Source organism: Peromyscus eremicus, chromosome 7 (genome assembly GCF_949786415.1).
Source record: "Peromyscus eremicus chromosome 7, PerEre_H2_v1, whole genome shotgun sequence".
In the NCBI taxonomy this organism is placed as follows: Eukaryota; Metazoa; Chordata; class Mammalia; order Rodentia; family Cricetidae; genus Peromyscus; species Peromyscus eremicus.
In genome coordinates, this window is record NC_081422.1 from 53,790,605 (window position 1) to 53,813,256 (window position 22,652).

The window sequence follows — 22,652 nt, forward strand, 5'->3', positions numbered from 1 at the left end:
ACATACATAGACACATAATCTCAAAATAATAAAATCTTTTTTTTTTAAAGAAAACTTACCTAGAAGTATCACAGGCAACTTGCTAAAAAAACAAAACAAAACAAAAAACCCTACAGCAAAAGGCAACCACGGGAGGAGGGGCATCACAGGCAGTGGAAACTTGAAATGATCAAACACCCAAGAGTGCAGTACAATTAAAAGTCCCGACAGAAAAAAGTCAGCATGGAATCAGAATTCTATAACCAAGCAGGAATCACTTGGGAGGTGGGGACAGGAGGATCAGAAGTTCAAGGTTATCCTTAGCTACACAGCAAATCTGAGGCCGACCTGGGCTACAAGAGACCCTGTCCCAAACAGAATGTAACAGTTCTGTATCCAAATAAAACAGCCCTCACAAAGAAAAAGGAAAATATATTCTACAACCAATGAAAAGTCAGAGAAGTCATTTCTGGAGAAATAACAGTGGAGGGCTGGAGATAGAACTTAGCAATAGAGCAGCCTAGTGTGGTTCAATCCCTGACATTCAGACTTGAGAAATTATATCAGAAAAAAACCTTAGATTTACTGGAAACTATGAAGAATACTATGTACTCTAAAGTTTATATATAAAAAGCAAAAGCATAAAATTATAAAAGTACAATTTCTGGCACAGATATATATGTGATTTCTAGTTCTAAACAATCCCATACAGAACGTATTAGGTTATTTAAATTTAAATTCACTGAAAGTAAAAATCCATTTACACTAATCACATCTAAGTGTTCAATAACCATTAATTAGCTACCATATTTTTAAGTTCAATGTATATTCCTATCACCATAGACAGTGTACTTGGACAGTGTTACTGTTGAGTGAGAGGGAAGAAGAATACTTTTTTTTTTTTTTTCAAGACAGGGTTTCTCTGTGTAGCTTTGACTGTCCTAGAACTCACTTTGTAGACCAGGCTGGCCTCAAACTCAGAGAGATCCACCTGTCTCTGCCTCCCAAGTGCTGGGATCAAAGGTGTATGCCACCACCGCCCGGGTTCCAAGCAAGAGGACTTCAAGCTTTACAGCATATATCTCTGGCTCTTCTTCTTCTCCCCTTCCTAAACCTTTCCCCTTCCATTTTTAAACATTACATTTACTTATTAGAGGAAGCTGGTACCATGGTGTGTGTGTATGGATGAGAGAGGACAACTTGCAGAAATTGGTTCTTTCCTACCATGTGGGGCTTGAGGATGGAACTCAGGCCATCAGATTCAGCAGTAATCATCTTTACCTGCTGAGCCATCTTCCTCCCCCTCCCACCACCTTTTAAATAGGTAAGTTTATACTTGCCTGCAGATAGGCAGGCAGCAGGCTAGACAGTAACTAGAGTATAGCTTGCAGCCTAGCCATTTAAAAATAGCTCAAGGGTTTAGTGTACAAAGTCCTTGAACTGAATTTAGCCCACTGTATAGTATGTTAACTCTTCACACTGAGAAACTCTTATGACACTTCTAATAGAATCAGAAAAGGCATCTGATAAAATTTAGCAGTGCTTCATATTAAAAAATGCTTAGTAAAATAGGAATAGAAATGAACTCCCACAGGTTTGTAAGATGCATATATTAAAAAAACCTTACCACTACATATCACACTTAATAAAAAAAACCATAATATCTTTACTTTCTAATGCTGAGAACAGAACCAGAATGTCACTGTTATATTTTTCTAGCACTATACTAGATTTTGTCACCAGGATGGAAGGGCAAGACAAAACGCTAAGCATACAATACAGAAGGGAGACATGGAGGTTGTCCAGAAGATAAAGCTGCTAGCTGCACAAACCTGACAACCTGAGTTCGATTCCCATGTACAAGTTAAGAGGTGTAGGTTATCCTGCATGGAGTAAGCCAGGCAGCATCAGAAACATTAAAGACCACCTCAGCAAGGTGGAAGATAAGAACATTGTTCTCTGACCTCCACATAGACAAAATGAAAATGGGAAAAAAAAAGTAAAAACATCATTTGCAGAAATGATTTTGCATATATGGAACCCACAGAGCTATTTCTAGAATAGGTTTATTAAGTGGGCTTCAAGATCAATATGTAAGATAAATTTTATTTCTTTATAACAGCAAAAATAGAAATGACATTTAAAAATATTTTTTAAAAAATATCAGCCTGACATGGTCACTCACATCGATAACAACAGTACTCAAGTGGTTGAGGCAGAAAAATCTGAGTTCAAGGACAGCTTGTGCCACAAGCATAAGACCCTGTCTAAAAAAACAAAAAATATATGTATATATTATATATACACACACACACACACAATGCATATACCCAAGGGGAAAAGCTAGGGGAAACTACAAAGCACATATACACACACACACACACACACACACACACACACACGCACACGCACACGCACACGCGCACGCGCATATACCCAAGGAAAAAGCTATGGGAAACTACAAAGCACTACTAGGAAACTCTACATAGCCAAGCATGGGGCACATGCCTGCAACCCCAGTACTTGAGGTAAAATCATTCCTAGTTATATATAAGAAGTTCAAGGTCAATATGGGCTACTTGAGACCCTACCTCAAAACACAAGCAAAAAAAAAAAAGTAAACAAAAAACATAAATGGCAAAATATGTACCATGTTTATGGACAGAGATTAACTCATCCCTAATAAAATATTAACTCTTCCTAAACTGACCTGATTTCAACGTAACCCATCAAGATTTTCAACCTAAGTGCCAACCTAGAGCTAATGGGGGGATAGAAATCCTTTAAATAAGGGGCTGGAACTGAATATCCATGTTGAAACAAAATGTGATTCCGTTAACAGAAATCAACTTTGAAATATTAGGTCACCTAAATGTAAAATGCCATAAAAGTTTTAACAATTAACTTGAGATGGATCGTAGTTAAATTTCCAGCAGAAAACATACTGCTTATGATACTGAACTTATAAAATCATAAAACACAGAATGTGTAAGTCAAAATACAAAATTACAAGCTGAACACCAATAGCACAGACATTGTAGTCCTAGAAATATCAGGGGCTGAGGCAGGAGGATCATTTGAGCCCAGGAATTTAAAGCCAGCCTGGGCAAAACAACAAGACCCTGTGTCAAAATAAAATGAAATAAAAAGTAGGCCTGGCATGCACAAGGTCAAGTTTAACTCCCAGTAATGCAAAATAACTGTCACAACTTCCATTGCTAGGTATTTCATACATGCTAAGCAAGCACTTAACCAAGCTATATCCCAACTGTGAAAACAGAGTATGTATATACCACCAAGGGAAAAATAACACAAATTAAAATCAGTTATTTCCTACCTGCTAAGATTGCTAGTATAAAAAGTAAACACTGATAGAGCTAGATTGGTGGTGCATGTCTATAATCGTAGTGTTCAAGAGGCGGAGGCAGAAGCTTCTTAAATTCAAGTCCAGCCTGAGCTACACAAACTCCTGTCTCAAAAACCAACCACCGACAACAGGAAATGTTTAGATATGGAGAAACTAGAGACTGCATATATCATTCATAGGCACACAAAATGATGCACTCTTCATATAGGACATTTTATGGCCTTAAACATAAGGTAACCATGTGACCCAGCAAATTTGACTGTTAGGTATTTAACCAGGAGAAAACATGTATCTAAAAACATAGTATGGGCTGGAGAGATGGCTGGTTAAGATGCACTGGCAGCTCTTGAAAGAGGACCTGGCATCCACATAGTGGCTCACAATCATCTAACTCCAGTTCTAGGGGATACAGTGCCTTCCAAAGACACAGACCTATATTCAGGCAAATACCCATACACGATTAAAAAAATTAAAAACTCTTATTGCCCCAAATAGGAAACAAGAGTTATTGGTAGGAAACTAGATAAACTGGTACTATGTATAGGATGTTCTACTTTTCAGCCTACAGAATGATCTAACATATAATATGGAGAATCTTTAAGGCATTATGAATTAGCCACCCAAGAGTACGTTTATATGAAGTTCCAAAGTGAGCACACTGACCTTAAGTGATTGAAAGCCTTGAGCAAGTAAGCACTGGAAAAGGGGCCTCAAAGATGGCGTTAAAGTGAGCTTAATAGTATTCTCCATCATTTTTGGGTTATTACACAGGTGTATACAGTTCTTAAAATATACAAATGTAAGATGAGTACAGTATGACCAATTAAACACACGATGAATATGGAATTCCTATTCCAGGAGCATGTGTTCCCAAGTCTGTTTTCTTCAGTATAATTTGTGGGCTCTTGTCTGCTCAGGGCAATGCTCAAGATTATGGAATTTATCTTAGAGACACACACTCACATGTCCTTTAAAGAAACAACATTTGCAATCTGTGAAACAATTTCATGGAACCAGCTATCTGATTACATGAATTAGTGTGCCAACATTTGGTCACAGTAGGGCACTGACTTTACTCATTTGATTTTTACAATAGATCATGGAGATCTTTTAAACTACATATTTTGTTGACTTTATTGCAAGCTTGTCAAAATAATAAAAACAAATTTGGGGAGAGAAAAGGCATAGAGAACGCTATCACCACTCTTCTCGAGGCATATTCTCTGGTGTTTACTGTCATGACCTTTACAGTATTCCAAGTCATTCCCTAGAAAGGGCATAGTGGCACACACCTAAAATCCCAGCACCAAGAGGGTTGCAACTTAAAGGCCAGTCAGGACCTTTATATAATTTTAGCAAGATCCTGTCTCACACTGAGTAAAAATTTGAAAGTACATCTTTTCCAAATCAAGTGAATACTCAGGTCATATTTTCCTATTAGAAAATTCTAGCATTTGTCTTATATAGGTAGAAATGAACCACAAGCCAAGATATGTGATAGGAATTTATTAAGCAAACATCTTCTTTCATACCAGGAACACCAGCAATTAAGTTATAAATAACTTGAGAGTGAATGTAGTTAACAACTTCAGAGCATCCCATTAGAATGTCTACTGCCCAAGTAAGCCCACAAAAGGTCATCTATAAGTGCAGATCATCATTTTATACTACACTCCAAGGAAATGATACCAACAGGAGTAGCAGAGTTCTCCCTTTAAGAGCAAGCTACAATATTTGTTTTAGGATATAAATTCCTGAATCCCTGTCTGATCCACCTCTTCCAGAGAGCTGGGTCCCCATGGTGTAAGATTCAAATAGCTATTTGTGTGAAGACACTAGTATAGCACTGTTTGATTTTGTATACAGAAATCTTATTTACTTGACTTCTCTAGCAGACCAGGTAGCTTGCAAAGTTAATGACTCACCCAACTTTCACATAGGTGTAGTCAGGGAGGAGGGCTTTACAAGTGCTAGTTAAGGCAAAAAGTAATCCTCTGGAAACATTACTTTATGCATCTAGAGCCAATTCCATCATGTCAAGATTGGCCATCTTTGAATGGTCTGAAAATATAAGGCCCTTCTTCACTCGTTAAAATAGGGTGGCTCCTAAACATGAGCAATTGCTTGGTTTATCTGAGGTCTTCAACAAAAGCAACCTGTTCTGTGTAGAACAATCAAAAGAATTTGCCACTGAGTTCCTAGAATAACTTAATATTGTTAGAAGTCTTAAGTCCCAGCAGGTACATTGGTAAGACTGAATAGTGTCAAGTGGCCAAATATAGCCCCCACCTGGTAACAGGCTGGGTTACAGAACAACCCACTTGCACAGACAGCCTAGGTTAACAGCTTCACACAATTGACAGACCCCTTTGGTTGACTGTTGAACCTGCAGTGCCCAACACTGTATTAAAGGAACTTAATTCTACCCCTTGCTAATGGGAGTGGAGGTAATTATCCATTTTCACTAAATTTTATTTTTATCAAATGAGGAAGGTAACTGTGGTGATTTAGATGATAATGGTTCATATAGGCTCATATTTCAATACTTAGTCCCAAGTGGGTGGAGGTGTGGATTAGGATTAGGAGGTGTGGCTTTGAAGGAGGTATGTCACTGGGGCAGGCTTCTCGATTTCAAAAATCTCATGGCATCATTCCCAGTGTGCTGTCTCTGCCTCCTACTTGAGGATCAAGATGTGAACTCTCAGCCACCATGACTCTAACCATCTGAAACTCTAAGTCCAATTAAACACTTTCTTTTATATGTTGCCTTTGTCATGGTGTTTTGTCACAATAGAAAAGTAACTAATCAAAACACAAGAGACCTAAGTTAAGTATTTCTTAAGATTTGTAACTAGGCTTTATTTTACCCATTCTTTGATTCTCACAATATTCCTTTTTTTTTTAAAGCAATATAATAGAATATATGGAATCAGACAAGTATGGACACACTATGAACTCAAGGTTTAACATTTAGTGATCTGACAGTATTTTCTTAGAAGCCAGCTCTAATGGGAGTAATCTATCCCTATTTACCTAACTTAGTATGCATCTGAGTTTGAGATCCCCGAATCCCCCATGGATGCATTGTTGAGAAGCTAAGTACCAAAGTGACTGGTTTATAACTTGGCAACTACAGTGAAAACCACCCTAATGGCCCCAATCCATAACAGCTGAAAACAGTTTCCCCCAAAAAGCAGTATCACTTCTCCCATTAAATGCTTAAGATTAGCAGGTGCCTTAAACACACACATACACACACACACACACAGACACACACCCACACCAAGAAAATTCCAAAGTTTCCTTTATTCTTAGTCAGCATTGACTTCCAATTGAGTTTCTAGGCGTCTAGGTTGGCTAATTGAATTTGAAAAACTAACAGATGCACATTGTTTAAAATATATACCAACTGCCCAAAGGAAAAAAAAACCTTAAGTCCACATTTTTCACTTCTGAAAGAGCCAAAATTTCCCCATTATGCTGTTTATCTAAAAATAAAACAAAACAAAACAAAACAAAAAAACCCACAAAAACAAAAACAAAAAAACCCTCCCAAGGTGATGGGTATGGTAGTATACACACTGTAATCCCAACACCCAGGAGGCAGAGGCAGGAGGAAAGTTTTAAATTGGCGGTCAGCCTGGGCTGTAGTGCTGAGATTCTGTGGTAATAAAAACAAACGAACAACCCCTCCCCAAGAACAAAAAAACCCCAAAACCAAAAACTCCCAGACTCTCCAGTTGCAGGGGTAAATGCTGAGCTCAAATGGTTACTTGCTAAGCTGGGCATAGTGGTACATGCCTGTCATTCTAGCTCTTGAGAAGCAGAGGCATGATGATCAGCAATTCAAGGCCATCCTTGGTTACCTAAGTTCTAGACTCAGACTCACCTGGGCTACAAAAGATCTTGTCTTTAAAAGAACCAAAAAGAAAAAAATTAGCTGCCTCTCTCTGCATTTTCAGCTATCATGTATAAGAGACCTTGTAACAAGTCCCAGCAGGCCATCCAAATTCAAGGTCAACTGTAAATACCCTATAAAGTTACACTAAGCTATTTATTCCCAACGGTCATATGTGGTCTGGGTGACACTGGGAACTAGGACTTCAAATATGGGGACTGGCTGCCCCAAACTGCAGGTGGGGAAGGGCTCTCTTCTAGTCACGGCTGGTTTCTAGAAGAAATTAGGACCACAATGGTGAATGACACAATAGCCCTAAAAGAAGCATTGCTAGGCATTACTGCTGTTAAAGTATGGTTCAGAAGCACAGCACTAAATGCCACTTCTGGTCATGGATACTACATAATTCTGAGACCAGAATAAGAAAATTGTACAGAGAGGTAGCTGGACGTTGCTCTGGTCCTAGATAATCTTACTGAGTCTTATTGTTCTCTTCTGTTTAATAGCAATCTTTACTCCACTTGTTTGAGAGTAAGTGCTTTGAAAATGGAAGTGACAGATTACACTATAGATGGGGTAAGACTCAACTGTCCTAAAGTCTGGACTTGGTTATCGTATCATTAACAATATCTACAAGTATCTTCAGCTTTGAGACTGCTTTACAGTGACCATCAGCTTCTACATGAAAGTAAGGTGAAGTACTTTTGAGGCTGAGAATAATGTTTTAAATATATTATTTTTTAAAAAAAAACTGACATTCCAGGATCTGAGCATCTAGATGTGTATCACTATTACAACACAAACAATCTAAATTCAATGTTTGCGATTTGGAAACCAGGAAGCTTGCAGAAGTACTTCTGAAAGTTTCATTAGCCAAATTAAATGATGGGGATGGTCTCATTCACAGTTCCCTACCTAGGACCTGAACCAATTCTTGACAGTTTATATTAAATAGGAACAGTGAATAAGGCACATTATACAGGTGGCTGTTATCCACCTAAGTCATCTGTTTTCAGCTATAAAAATAAACATAAGTAACTAATGGAATAACAAAATAAACGTTTATTTTATTAGAATTAGGAATGTTCTTTCCCTCTGGGCAACCTGAACAGTCCAGTTACAATGAAAATCTAAGAACAGTTATTTCCACAGCACAAGGTGCTCTATGCACAAAATTACAGGGTTAGGAGCATTTAATCAATTTATCGATCTGATTGTCTCACCAACCCACCCCATCCCATCCCCCAAGTGCTCTATATAGGGATATGTGGCTAAAATAATGTTACATTAAGTCCTTTTACTCTCTTGTTCTAAGTTTCAACTCCTAATCACAGGTGAACCACACATTACACTGCAGATTCAACCATTTCAAACCAAGTCAGTCAGTCTTGGATCTATTGGTATGTATGTATACACGTGTGTCTTTAATATATTTATTTAAACACACATAAAACATATACAATCTGAGTTGCAGCAAATTACAAAGAATTTAGAGTCTGGTGATGTTATATGCTACTCCATTTACCACAATAGTATGTCTCCTGAGCTTTGGATCAAAATTTTATTGTAAATCATTAAAAGTTCACCTGCTGCTCAATGAATTGCTCAAATGAAGCATGTGCCTAGAATGTAACTGACCTCAAAAACACAAGGAGACCCTGGTGCTTACTGTAAGTAGAGCCCTCTGAGAGACTTAGGGAGGTCAAATAGGAAAGCTGTGGAACAATATGGCTTGCCTATCCCAGCTGGGGGCACTGAAGCTACTAACAAAAGCAGTTAAATTCTGGAAACTCTGTTAGATGTGGAGACAGTTGTTAAAAGCTTGGATGTAGCAGAAAGGCCAATTCACCTTGATCCACACAGGTTATGAGTGCAATACCCTCAAGTCCCATGTGAGCACTGGGACTAGAAAGTGTCACCAACTGCACTATCCCTCCATGGGTGGGGACTGGGGCTATAAGGTGCATACACTCTTTTGGATACTTGTTGCAAGGGCAGGGCGTGAAGAGGACTTCTGACACTCAGACCTAGATACTGCGAAGTTAACTGGTTTTAAACACCACATACACAAAGCATTTTAAGGGACCATATATCTATGTGACAATTCTGGTTGCTTTTCAAAGTCACCAGGAAAAGGAACTTACTTTGAGCTTTCTTTGAAATCTCGTTGGTTTTGATAAATGTTGCTTTTTTTTTTTTTTAAAGACTGATGCAATTATTTAAAATAAAGTCAAATGGATAATGGGGGAAAGACAGGGCAAAGAGAAAATGGAAAAGCAGACACAAGTTCAGATTTGCACCTGAGGTGACAAGGGAAGGGAAGAAAAAAGACAGAAGTAAAGTTGATCCTAAAGCGACAAGTGGTTTAAGGAAGCAGCATAGCACACTCAGCAAACATTCACTGATTTGTGATGGGAAAAGAACAGTTGCAAGTACATCTCATGTAACAACCTTTCTAAAAGGAAAAGTAGGGTGATTCAGCAAAGCCTAACTTAGGCAAAAAGCCAGAGGAAAGTGAACCTACTTCCCAATGGAGTAATAAGATGTACAATGCAAGAACAGACACAGCTGCCTCACAATGGTAAACACTCCCTAGGCACGAGACAGTTAAAGGAAGACGAAGAGGTCCTCAGCCCAAACTGGCATTTAATAGTTATACCTCTTGATCTAGTTGCCTAGTTCACTCTGCACTCTAATATAAAACTGACAGTCTTAGGGATGCTGACCTGTCGAAAAATACCACAGGCAGAATGGCCTAAACAGGTATATAGTTCATAAAACCACCACCATCCTTTACTTTTAACATAGCTTTTAGTAGAAATTTCATAAAAATGGACATCACAGCTAAAATGCATTATTAATTCTCCTATATGCTGACAATAGAAAAGAAGCAAACTCAGTGATTCCTACTCAAATGCACTGGATGGGAGGAGTATCAATGTTCTAGTGGTGTTTGCCTTCAAACTGAACCCACCGCAACACACACAAGCAATTTCAATATCCACCATTTAAAATTCACAATCTCGGACTAAGTGAATGGCTATTTATTTATACTTAAAGTGAAAACATTGTATTCAACACCCTAACATAAAGAAGGGATGAGACGAGCCATAACTAAAATTTTAAAAGGCTCAAAGCAGCAATTCAGGAAAAATAAAACAGGAAAAGAAAATCTGAAATGCTTCCTCCAGACGTGAGGGGAGGCCTAGGAAGCCTACAGCCGTGTGCACAACATGTGCACATGGGCTGGGATAGAGGCATCAAGGCCACACAGAAAGAGGAAGTTGGGACAGGATCATTCATGAACTGAAGCAACAAACCCCTTGTAGTCTTTCACAGGCCACAGCATTTGCTCAGGACTTGATTCCCTTGTTCTACATCTAGAAGCTGGGAATGCAAGGCATGAGTCCCATGGCCAGCAAAAGACAGAACCAAACCAGAAAGGGCAAACTGACCTCAGGAAAGGGAAACTGAAGCACTCTAGTTAGGTCTTGCAGAGGTGCTTAACATACACACCTTTATCCCAACCCCAACCCTGGAAAGATAAAGCCAACTGAAAGAAAATGCACAGCAAATAGACATAATCTTGAAGCTTTTTAAAGAATAAATATTTTTGTAATTAAACATTATGCAAACACGTGCCACGCTTGCTTTATCCATGCATATGCGCTATATACAATTTTGAAAAATACTGTGTTGTCCTCTTGTTTTAAAAGTCATATACAAAGTTTTTGTGTTTTTTGTTTAATCCTCTTGCTGCCTACCCGTTCCCCCTCCTAAGAATTTCCTTTACAAGTAGCTAATAATCATTATTCACTCATGACCGTAGGGTATGAGAGAAAGTGACTCCAACTGTGTGTGTGTGGGGGGGGTGTGTATGTGCAGGGGAAGAAGGGGAAGAGGTCCTTTACCAAAGTACAACAAAATGGCTGGTTTGGACATGAAAAGCAGTGTCAAGGAGCTATTTGAAATTTTAACTGTACTACACTGAGGGGAAAAAAGAAAAAGGAAGTCAGCTTTGAGAATGAAGCTACGTTACAAGTTAAAGTTGGAGGGCTTTTTGTGTGTCTGTCACACTTTGTTGGCGGCCTAGAATACTGTTGTACAATGGTTTATCTACCTTTTTTATTACAATATAATTTACTGAAACTTTCCGTTAACAAAACAGAATTCTGGTACTACAGACCAGCGGTGTCAGAATAGGCTTAGTGCCTCCTTGTTTGTGTTTGTGTTTGTTTTAATTGCATGAGCACTCTAGATGGTAAAGTTTTCAGAGTTCATTTTATGCAGGGCCATTCTCAGTCCTCAATGTACTCCCACAGATCTTTTTCATAGCCTTCATGCACATGCTGTAACAAAACCCTTCGTCGACTCTCACAGTATCTGTAATCAAAGAGAAAACAAAAACAAAAACAACTTGTCATCAGCCTCTGATAATGAAAAAAAGAGGCATTTACCATTTCTAAAAGGGACTACTCTATAGTTTGCCCAGATTTTGAAAAAAACACCCGCTATTACTATGACCATTTTCAGATTGTATACAGACACATCAAACTGCTTCTACCTGTTCTAAGGACTGTTTTTTGCTTTTTTTCACTGCTAGAAATCAAACCTAGGACTCTGTGCATGCTAGACAAATACTCTACCACTGATCTAGCCTTTCAGCCTAGGATTTCCTTTTTTTTTTTTTTTTTTTTTTTCAAACTCAGATTTCCAGTGCCAGAAATTAATTTTAGAATCCTCATGTTTTAGAAGTTGTGATGGGCCCTAGAAACAATAATTCAAACCCAGAGTTGCATAAATTATAAAGAGTTAATTTTGGCTGGGCTGTGGTATCACATGTCTTTAATCCCAGCACCCAAGAGGCAGAGCCAGGCGGATCTCTGTGGGTTCAGGGCCAGCTTGGTCTACAAAGGGAGTTCCAGGATACCCAGGGCTATTACACAGGGAAACTCTGTCTGAAAAAAAAAACAAAAAACCAAACAAACAAAAAGTTAATTTCATGGGCCATCTATTCCCATCTATATAGTTCTGGTTAACTGCAAAAACACTATAAACACAAAGTGAAAATTGCAGTTATCGAAAGAAAGTGAAGATACTGGGATTAAATCTCCAGGCCTTCCAACTTCCCAGTTCCTTACTACTATAAAAAAGATACCAGAAGATGGAGTGGAGAGATGGCTCAGTGGTAAAGAGCATTTTCTGCTTTTCCAGAGGATCCACGTTCAGTTCCCAGTACCCACATCTGGTGGCTCCTAACAACTGCCTGTAACTCTAGCTCCAGGTAATATGACACCCTTTTCTGGTCTCTTTGGATATCCATACACATGTACATACTTACACAAAAATATACATAAATTAAAAAAATAAATCATTTTTAGAAAGAGATACCAGCATATGAGAAAAACATATTGGGAAAAATTTTATTTGAGGAACCGTCCAATCTTGAACTGCTGTTTACCCCTGAGCTAAATTTCTCCCAAGATATAAAAGCTAACAAACACTCTAAAAAGAATGCATAATTCACTTGCAAAGAACCATGACCCACAAGAGTCGCTGGATAAAAACCGACATCCTCTCATGCTAATAATAGCTACTTATTCCTTTTAAAGTCTTTCTTTCCTATGGTGTAGGGATTTCAACTGAAATAGAATCAGCCATTAGAATACATGGCTAGATTCCTCCTCTACACTCTATCAGTTAAGTATATTCTCTGCAATTTTTGGCCCAACAGACAGAGGGAATCTGGGAAACATAGAAGTACAGTCAACCATACAGAACCTCACCACTGGCAGAAGATTTTATCCTCACCTGTACTTATCTTGGACTTTCTGCTTTATATCCTGCAGAGAATCTTGGGAAATATCTCGTTCGAGGTAGCCCGAAAGCACCTCTGTGGCATTTTCTAGATCTGCTTGATTATTCTGAAAGAAAAAGAATATAAATTCTGGCTTCAAAGTCAAGCTAAAATATAACCCATTTTAGCTAGTTTGCTGACTATACACATACTTTCAACACTCATAGTCATTTTGACAAGTGGCTTAACTAGTAAAGCTCTTTGGGGCTTTCCCCTGTAATAACCATTTTTTTTTTTTTTTTTAAATCCCAGAACAATTTTAAAAATGTTAGAAAAGCCGGGCGGTGGTGGCGCACGCCTTTAATCCCAGCACCTGGGAGGCAGAGCCAGGCGGATCTCTGTGAGTTTGAGGCCAGCCTGGGCTACCAAGTGAGTTCCAGGAGAGGTGCAAAGCTACACAGAGAAACCCTGTCTCGGGAAAAAAAAAAGTTAGAAAAGATAAAGACTTACCTCTCTGGAAGAATACTGAGAACAATGTGAAAGACTTTACAATATTCTAGGTCTGAAAGCTGCTCTTTTTGAAAACTAAAAATTAAAACTTTCAAAAAAAAAAAAAAACAACCCAACCCTATTGTTGCCCATATTTGGCTGCAGTCATTTTCATAAATTTAAATATATAGTTTTTGTTGTTATTGTTGTTTTTTAAAGACATGGTCTGCAGTGTAACCTTGACTGGCATAGAACTCTCTATGTAGGCCAGGCTGGCCTCAAACCAATAGAGATCTGTCTGCCTCTGCCTCAGAAGTTCTGAGATTAAAGGCATATGCCATAATATCCAGCTGAATAAATCTATTTCATATCATATGAAAGATCAGTATTCTAGGCATCAATTTATGTTGTTGCCCTTTTTGGGGTGAGTGGATATAGGGTTTCACTATGTAGTTCTGGCTGGACTAGAACCAGGCTAGCTTTCAACTCAGAGAGATGTGCCTCCCTCTGCTTCCTGAATGCTGGGATTATAGGCGTGATCCATCAAGCCTTGCTATTCTCTATTTTAGATGAGAGTGGAGTACTTACCATTCTGGATATTATGAGGCTTAAGTGACACAATTCATATAAATTTTTTGTTCAGCACCTGGCACATCTACGCTCTCAATAAGCACAAAATTAGCCTTGATATTAGAAACTAACATGGTAGTTATCTTTAGTGTTGACATGATGGCTAAAATAGTGGGCTTTTAGCAGTAAAGGTTTTTCAAATAAAAACACTGTAAAACTGATGCACAAGCTGGGTGGTACAAGCCTTTAATCCCAGTACTCAGGAGGTAGGGAGATCTCTGTGAGTTTGAGAACAGTCTGGTCTACATAGCTAAACCCGCCTGTCTCAAAAATAGAAGACAAAACAAACAAAAACTCCAGAAAAGAAAAAAGGGAAAACCACCAGGGGAGAAAGAAGACATAAGTCAGCACTAAGCCATGATAAAAGCCAATGCTAAACCATGATTAAAGTGAAAATTCAAATTGAGGGCTGACTATAGAGCCAGCACGGTTAACTAGCTGGCTAAACCACATTCATTTCAATGCCGTTTAGTTTAACAAAGAAGTTTCTCTATCTTTCTAGTAAGGACCATTTTTTTAACCTACATTTTTTTTTTGAATAGAAAGGGTTTAACTCTGTTCTATGAAACAAGGTAGCCTTCCTCCCTGTCCAGGAACTAGTCCTACCTCAAAGATAATGGACTGGTTATTCTTTTTGAGGTAGAAGGCGAAGACATAAGTGTACATGAGTGTGGCACGACACTGGCAGAGGACATCGACTGCTTTCTTCAGGAACTGCACCTCGATCCAGGACATGTTGTGCTGCTGCATCTCCTCCATCTTCTGCTTCACCTGAGCATACAGCTTATGTTCAAAGCGTAGACTCTGCATGTGGTTCATATAGCGATTACAGTAGAACAGGTACCTCTGCAGGGCTGCCCTAGATCGCTGACCCAGTGAGAAAAAGACAGGTCTTTTAATTATGACATACATATCTTACACAAAAGCTGGTGTCTAATTAAGCTACAGTATAATAGCACCTGACACACTAAAACAGCTCATCACTCAAAAGGGCAAAGATAACCAAGGGAGTGAAGGGAACTGTATGAATGTAAATTAGTAGAAGGCCCTCAAAAAAACTAAAATATACTAAGCCTGTATAGAAATATATATACTACACAATCTTGACTTCTATGAAGAATCTAAAACCACTGAACTCAAAGAAGTAGAGAGTAAAATGATGATACTGGAGAGAGACCCTATCAATAATGCACTGTGTATTCAAAAGTGACCGAGTAAATGGCAAATGTCTAACCATAGAAAATGATAGGTACCCAAGGTGACAAAATAATTATCTATATTTAAATATCCATCAACATTATACACATATTAAAACATTGTATCTGTGAGTATATATGATTTTTTGAGTAAAACTGCTAATTAAAATTTCCTATATCTGCTGACAAAATAGAACATTAATTTAGAATTAATCTTAATTTAAAATTAAAACTAAAGCCATATATAGTTACCTTTGTTATTTAACACTGTTCTGAATGCCTTACTGTAGTTTCCATACAGCAGCCATGAGCCACATATTTGTCTATTTTAATTCAACACTAAAATATCTGTTCTACAATTAATGGCCAATAAATTAAACAATGATGATAAAGAGTATTTTTAGCATTACAAAAAGAGTTCTCTTGGACAGCACTCTACAGCAGATGCAATGAGATAGAAAACAAGAAACAGCTGTGTATGTTGCTGGTGCCTGAACCCTGAGGTTTGTGCAAGCTAAGCAAATTTACTGACAACCCAACCCTTTAAACCAAGTATTTTTAAGTAGAAAACTACCCTCAGGCAAAAAAAGACATCATATAGCTCCTAAGACAATGTATCTCAAGTAGGCAGTACAATCAACTAAGTGTTTTTTAAAAATATATTTTTAAATTACTTTATGTGTATGTCTATGAATCACTTGTGTGCCTGGTGCCCAAAGCAGCCAGAACACGGCATCAGATCCCTGAGAATTGAAGAGTTACAGGAGGTTGTGAGCTACCATGTAGGTGCTGGAAACTAAACCCAGATTTTCTAGAAGAACAGCCAGAGAGTTCTTTTTTTGTTTGTTTGTTTGTTTTTTTGGGGTTTTTTTTTTTTTGGTTTTTCGAGACAGGGTTTCTCTGTGTAGCTTTGCGCCTTTTCCTGGAACTCACTTGGTAGCCCAGGCTGGCCTCAAACTCACAGAGATCCGCCTGGCTCTGCCTCCTGAGTGCTGGGATTAAAGGCGTGCGCCACCACCGCCCGGCAGCCAGAGAGTTCTTAACCACTGAGCCATCGCTCCAGCCCTCATCTAAATGTTCAATGTTCTTCTCGCTGAGTCTGAATTTGCTTAAATTTATAGACTTACTTACTAAGAAGGTAGAATGGTCTACACAGAGTTCCAGGGAGAGCTATACAGTGAGCATAGCTACCAAATGAGGGTTAGTCAAGTATAGCTACCAATGTTTTTATCTAAGTAAAGTTATTTGGAACACAGTCAAATTCATCTATTAAAGCCTATGGTTTCCTTAGCAGTAAGGGAAGAAACACTTGAGTAATCACAGTGGAGATCACCCAGTCTGCAAGTATTATTTGATTCACACCCCAGTGCTGGGAATCAAAGCCTTGCCCATGCTGGGCAAACTCTACCCCTGAGATTCAACCCTCCCACCTTTTTCCCCCCTTTGTACATCATCCTCCACTTTTTGTACGTGCGTGTACATGTGCACACGCATATGCCAGCAGGAGGTCAGGATTCAGTTTTCTTTCCACACTGTGGATTCAAGGGATCAAATGCAAGTTTATCAAATTTGTATAGCAAACATTTTTACTTACTGAGCAATCTCAATGGGCTTATCTTCCCCAACCCCTACAGATGTATGCGTGTGTAGAATGTATGCGTGTCTACAGATAAAGTTCACGTAATGTGTCTTTCTGGATCACTATTTATTGAGGCATGGACTCTCACTGAACACAGATCTTGTTGATTCTGGCTAATGTAGCTGGGCAGCTAGCCACAAGAGTCCTGTTTCTGCCTCAATGCTGGAATCACAGGCAATTGCCATGTGGATGCTGGAGATCTGAATTTGGGGCCATGCTTTTTTAAAGTAATGTTTTGAACACTGAGCCATCTCTCTGGTTCCCCCAATATACACAATCACATACCCCTTTTAAACAAGAGCATTACTAAATTGCTCAGGGTGGCTTTTAACTTCTCTCTGTAGCTCAGCCAGACCTTGTATTCATAATGATCCTGATTCACCCTTCAAGTAGCTGTGGTTTTATTTAACCCTCCACAGAGAAGGATTACTGACTTCCAAAGACAGAAGAAAATTCAAATTTTTACCACTGTCAGCACAACAGAGCTTGAACTTTTCTACAACACAAAGCACTCAAAATACCACCAATGATCTTTCTGGACTGTATACCAAATTTCTAATACTTCTGAAGACTAACAATAACCCAAGAGACATCAGGTCAGCACGTTAAGAGTGGAGAGCATAAAGAATAATCAAAAGGTTAAAAATAAGCATGTAATAGAACATAGCCATCAAATAAATAATAACAGTGATATGAAATCTTTCCCTATGCCCCAACAGAAGTATAAGATTCTAGAATGGTCTAATTTGTGAAGTACAAGCTATAGACCCCACTTTAAAGGACTTAGAAGGGGATTTTGCCAGCAAACAAATGAAGAGCAGCTGACTTCAAGGTCCCACTCCAGGAAGAGATCATGTATTTTGATGGTACTATGGGCTGAATGTGGTTTGTCTCAGGAAAATTCATACTGAGACTTAATTTTCTGTATGATGGTACTGAATGGTGGGGTCTTCAAAACAAAAGATCAATGCTAAATATGATCTCTAGATCTAATCGGAATTCAGAATTCACGGTAACTAGGAAAATACTGTGCCACCCATGAGGAAAAAACATTTCTTTGTATTCAAAGGAATTATCAAAACTATATAGAAAAATGTATAGCATTGTTCTTCAAAAGGATTTTAAACAATCATGATTTCTAATAAGTCATAAAAATAAGCTAAGGTTTAAAACAAATAAACAAACAAACAAAAAAACAACAGTAGAATCAAGTCCAAACAGGAAGCTAGAGAAAGCATGACTGCCACTAATAATTTATAAATCAGAATTATACAAAGTGACTGTACTGGCTAATTTTAAGTCAACTTGACACAAGCTAGAGTCATTGAGAGGAGGGAATCTCAATTGAGAAAATGCCTCTATAATATCGGGTGTAGGAAAGCCTGTAGGGGTTTTCTTAATTAGTGATCAAAGGGGGAGGGCACAGTCCATTGTGGGTGGTGCCATCCCTGGGCTGGTGGTTCTGAGTTCTATAAGAAAACAGTCTGAGCAAGCCATGAGGAGCAAGCCAGTAAGTAGCATCCCTTAATGGCCTCTACATCAGTTCCTGTCTCAGGTTCCTGCTCTGGTTTGAGTTCCTGCCCTCACAGCTTTAGATGATGAACTGTTATATGGTAATAAGAGTGAAATAAACCCTTTCCTAGCAAGTTGCTTTTGGTAATGGTGTTTCATCATAGCAAGAGTAATCCTAACTAAGACAGTGATCCATCTTATATTAACATCCGAGGAACATTAAATGGGAGTGAAGCAGAGGTACCAAATTATTAGTAGACCACAGAAATACTTTGTTTTTTTGAGTCAGGGTCTCTCTATGCAGTTCTGGCTCTCCTGAACTTTTTATGTAGACCAGGCTGGCTTTGAATTCACAGAAATTTTCTTGCCTGTTTGTGCTGGAATTAAAGGTGTGAGCCACCATGCCTTTTTAAGTAATAAAAATGATGATAATGATGATGATGATCACATCAACTCAGCACAGGAGATGTAGCTCAACTGGTAGAATCTTTGCCCTGCAATACAGGAATCCCTGGGTTCTATCCTTTGCACCACATAAACAAGAAACAGTGGTATATCATTTCACTATCTACAAAATTAAATGAATGTAAATAATTTCACTGATTTGTGATTTGATTTGGCTATACAGCTGTACAGAAATAAGATATTTACAAGTGGTTTTATATTCGCATATTTAAATAATACTATAGTGTATATATTTAAATCAGCACTATAATTTGTGAGAATTTTTCTATTCTTTGAAAGGACTAAAATAGTATGCATGTAATTCCAGTACTTTGAACCCAGACTGAGCTAGACAGTTAAAACATGTCTCGCTGAGCAGTGGTGGCACATGCCTTTAATCTCAGCACTCAGGAGGCAGAAAAACCCTGTCTTGAAAAATCAAGACTCAGAAAACAAACCACCTAAACTATATCCCTGAAAGGACCAAAATAGCACAAATATCTGTGAAACATTCATCATTTGTAATTATAAAAAAAAGACAGTACCTTTATTTCTATCAATATGGGAGGGAGTATATCGTAATATGTATTTGGGGCATTTTTTTTTTTTTTAAATTAGAAATGATTGAGGTCTGTGTGTATTGAGTGAGAGGATTCTTGCTAGACTCAAAATTGAGATCCTCCAAAGCCTCCAGAGTGTTGGTTTACAGGCACACAACAATATGCCAGGCTTAGAAAATTTAAAGAAATGCCTTTAAGAACAAATAATAACAAACATGCAATCCATGTTTTGGATTGTATCCAGCTTGGAAAACCATTTAGCATTTTTTGTGTCTCTAGGAATTGCAATAAAGAATGACTAAATAAAAACTTAATTATTTTTACAACTACTATAAAATTACAAGATTTAAAAAAAAAGTATTATAAACCCAAACCTATTGTCTGGATCCTTTCCTAATAACAGGTCATTTCTCTATGACAGGAGACTCCTGAGGGGTCTGTTTCAAATCAGCTCACCTATCATAACTACACGAACAATGAGGTAAAAACAAAACAAAGTAAAAGTAAGTGACACACTGTGTGCTCTATCCAGAATAGCAGTAGTTCACCAACAACTGCTGGTCTCTTATTCTCCTTTCTGAATGAGCAGAATGCAGAGGTGAGTGTTGATACCATAAACACCACCGGAATCTGAAAATATCCAACAAAACTAGCTCAACTAAAAGAAAGGAAACAACAAGATTAACCTTATGGAGGAGGAGGATTAGTATACCCCTGTAATCTCAGACTTGGGAAGCTGAGATTGGGAATTCAGGGTAAAAAGCAAGAGCTTGTCTCAAAATCAACAAACCAATAACAAAACAAAAGAGACTGAGCAAAATGCACATGCCTATATCCAGCAGTCAGGAAGAAGCAGAAGGACCATGAGTTTGATGCCAATCTGAGCTACAGTGCCGTTCTCAGAAAACAAAAATACGAATATGCCTAATAAATATCATAAGAGTCCCTTTAGGATTGTAAGCAGACATCTAGGATTTATTAGAGTGTCTATCTAAAAATAATTCAGAACTGAATGCTTCTACAAAGTTACCCTGAAAAACGTGCCTCGGGCATTCTGAGCCAGTGCTGCCCTGCCATGCCTCACTCACCTCTTGGGCATCTCTTGCGGCCTTTGCATCATCCTCATTATAGCGGTTACAGTTGTACCTTAAAGAAAATTAAGAGGATTTCAGAAAGCCATAAATCAATTAAAAAAGGAACAGAATGTAGCACTTCAACTTATACTAAGAGGTTATCTAGAACCAATATTCTACTTTACAACAGATAAACTGAGATATCAAGACACCCAGGGTTCTACTGTTATAATGGTAGAATTACAAGGCTAAATAAAGCACACTGGGAGGGTTGAACATAATCTAACACCTAGTATTTTGGTTGTCTAGAATACTAGATCACTTCTCCATGAAGTAATAAGAAATTCCACACCTTCTGGGTAACCCATCCCAAACCAGCTAAGCTACAACCACCAGAAACCACTGCATTATAGAATTCATGTTTACTACTTGTAGTCTGAACTTCAAATTCTGTTTCTGAAGAGATCACCTTATTTCCTAAGCCATCTGTTACTCACTGTATCTCTTCTTTCATAAACCAGAGAACCAACAATCAGCAAGTTACTCTTTAAGAGATGCTGTGCTGTATGTACTTTTACACACTGTTATGATCTATTAACTGTCACTGAAAACTGAATGATACATAAAAAAGGAGGGAACAAACCCAGAGAAATTAACTCAGAGTGGAAATGATTGGCACTTCTTTTGTCCTTGTTACTATGTATCTTTTTTGTTGTTGTTGTTCTTCACACAGGCTCTCACTATCCCTAGCTACCTTGAGACCTGCTATGTAGACCAGGCCCACCTAAAACTCAGAGATCTGCCTGGCACTGGTCTTCAAGTGCTGGGATTAAGGTCACATGCTACCACACCTGGCTACGATGTTATCTTTTATGAGAGACTACATTGTGATTGTGGCTATTTATTTATATAATGCTTAACTACCCACCTGCAATGGACTTTCAAAGAGTGATTCAGAGTTAATATGTAGAGGCAGTTCAGTTAGCAGGAAGCTAAAAGCTAACATGCTGCAAAATCTGTTAACAGTGAACCTTTTAGAGCTAAAGGAAGCCTTTTAAAAACCCCATCCCTCCCTCCATCCACTCCCCAAAAAATTTGAATTTAAATGTTAAGTGAATTATATGGGGCTCAAGAGATGGCTCAATGGCTAAAGAGCACTTGCTACTCAAAAGGACCAGAGTTTATTCCCAGCATACAATGTGAGCAGCTCAAAACCTTCTGGAACTCCAATTCCAAGTTATTAAATGCCCTCTTCTGGCCTTTTGTGGACAGCTGTTGAAAGATGAGTGACAATGTGTGTGACAGATGCATATTCACACAGACGTACACACATGCCAAAAAAAAAAGTAAATCTAAAACTGAGTTGTTGTACAGATTTACCAACTTTTTCAGAATTGTTTTTTGAATACATGTGTGCACGTGGTGCTAAGAATTGGATTTAGAGCTTCTCGCACACTAAGCAAATGCTCTCTCTGCCACTGAGCTGTATCTTCAGCCCTTCAGAACTGTACTGGTGTCTATGTATTTGTAGGCACACATAATATACAAATACTCACTATCTTTGATTTTACCAAATGTGTATCAGAAAGCAATGTTGAGAGAAGTGTTTGTCTACGTATATGTGTGTGTGTGTGTGTGTGTGTGTGTGTGTGTGTGTGTGTGTGTGTGTTCAATACCTTTCTTTGACTTACATGTTTGAGTAACAGATGGCTTTGGAGATAAGATAGCTCTTACGAAAATGTACCAGAAAGCAGAAGGAAGTAGGGTAACCTTTCATGAAACTTTTAAAGATATTCCCCCTAAGGAAAATGCAAATTTATTATGTTTACTGCAAGAAATGGCCAATCAATCCCAAATATCTTTGCCTTAGTTTTACTGAATAGGCTACAAATTTCTGTCTCCAATGAAATATTCGACTGAAATATGGTTAATTAAGATATAGTTTTTAGGTGTAGAATTAAATCACAAATTTCAGCAATTTGAAATTATACTTTTATTGCTTAATCTTTGATACTAGCCGATTGCCTATTTCCCACTATTCAGAAGTAGCCCACAATTGGTCTTAGAG

The 22,652-nt window shown here is 38.2% G+C and overlaps 1 protein-coding gene and 1 long non-coding RNA gene across 2 annotated transcripts in view; one reads left to right on the forward strand and one right to left on the reverse strand.

Annotated features, from left to right (window-relative positions):
• LOC131915074 (uncharacterized) overlaps positions 1-22,652 on the forward strand; it is a 30,980-nt gene that overhangs the window by 5,234 nt on the left and 3,094 nt on the right. Inside the window, exon 2 of the long non-coding RNA XR_009380254.1 lies at positions 7,751-7,820. This is a non-coding gene — a long non-coding RNA (uncharacterized LOC131915074). The remainder of the gene's footprint in view (positions 1-7,750; positions 7,821-22,652) is intronic.
• Positions 11,351-22,652, reverse strand: part of Arih1 (ariadne RBR E3 ubiquitin protein ligase 1) — a 93,775-nt gene continuing 82,473 nt past the window's right edge. Inside the window, exons 11-14 of the mRNA XM_059268002.1 lie at positions 20,600-20,657; positions 14,767-15,027; positions 13,056-13,168; positions 11,351-11,627 (exon numbers count right to left, since the gene is read on the reverse strand). Coding sequence (XP_059123985.1) covers positions 11,543-11,627; positions 13,056-13,168; positions 14,767-15,027; positions 20,600-20,657 — 517 coding nt within the window. The 3' untranslated portion in view covers positions 11,351-11,542. The remainder of the gene's footprint in view (positions 11,628-13,055; positions 13,169-14,766; positions 15,028-20,599; positions 20,658-22,652) is intronic.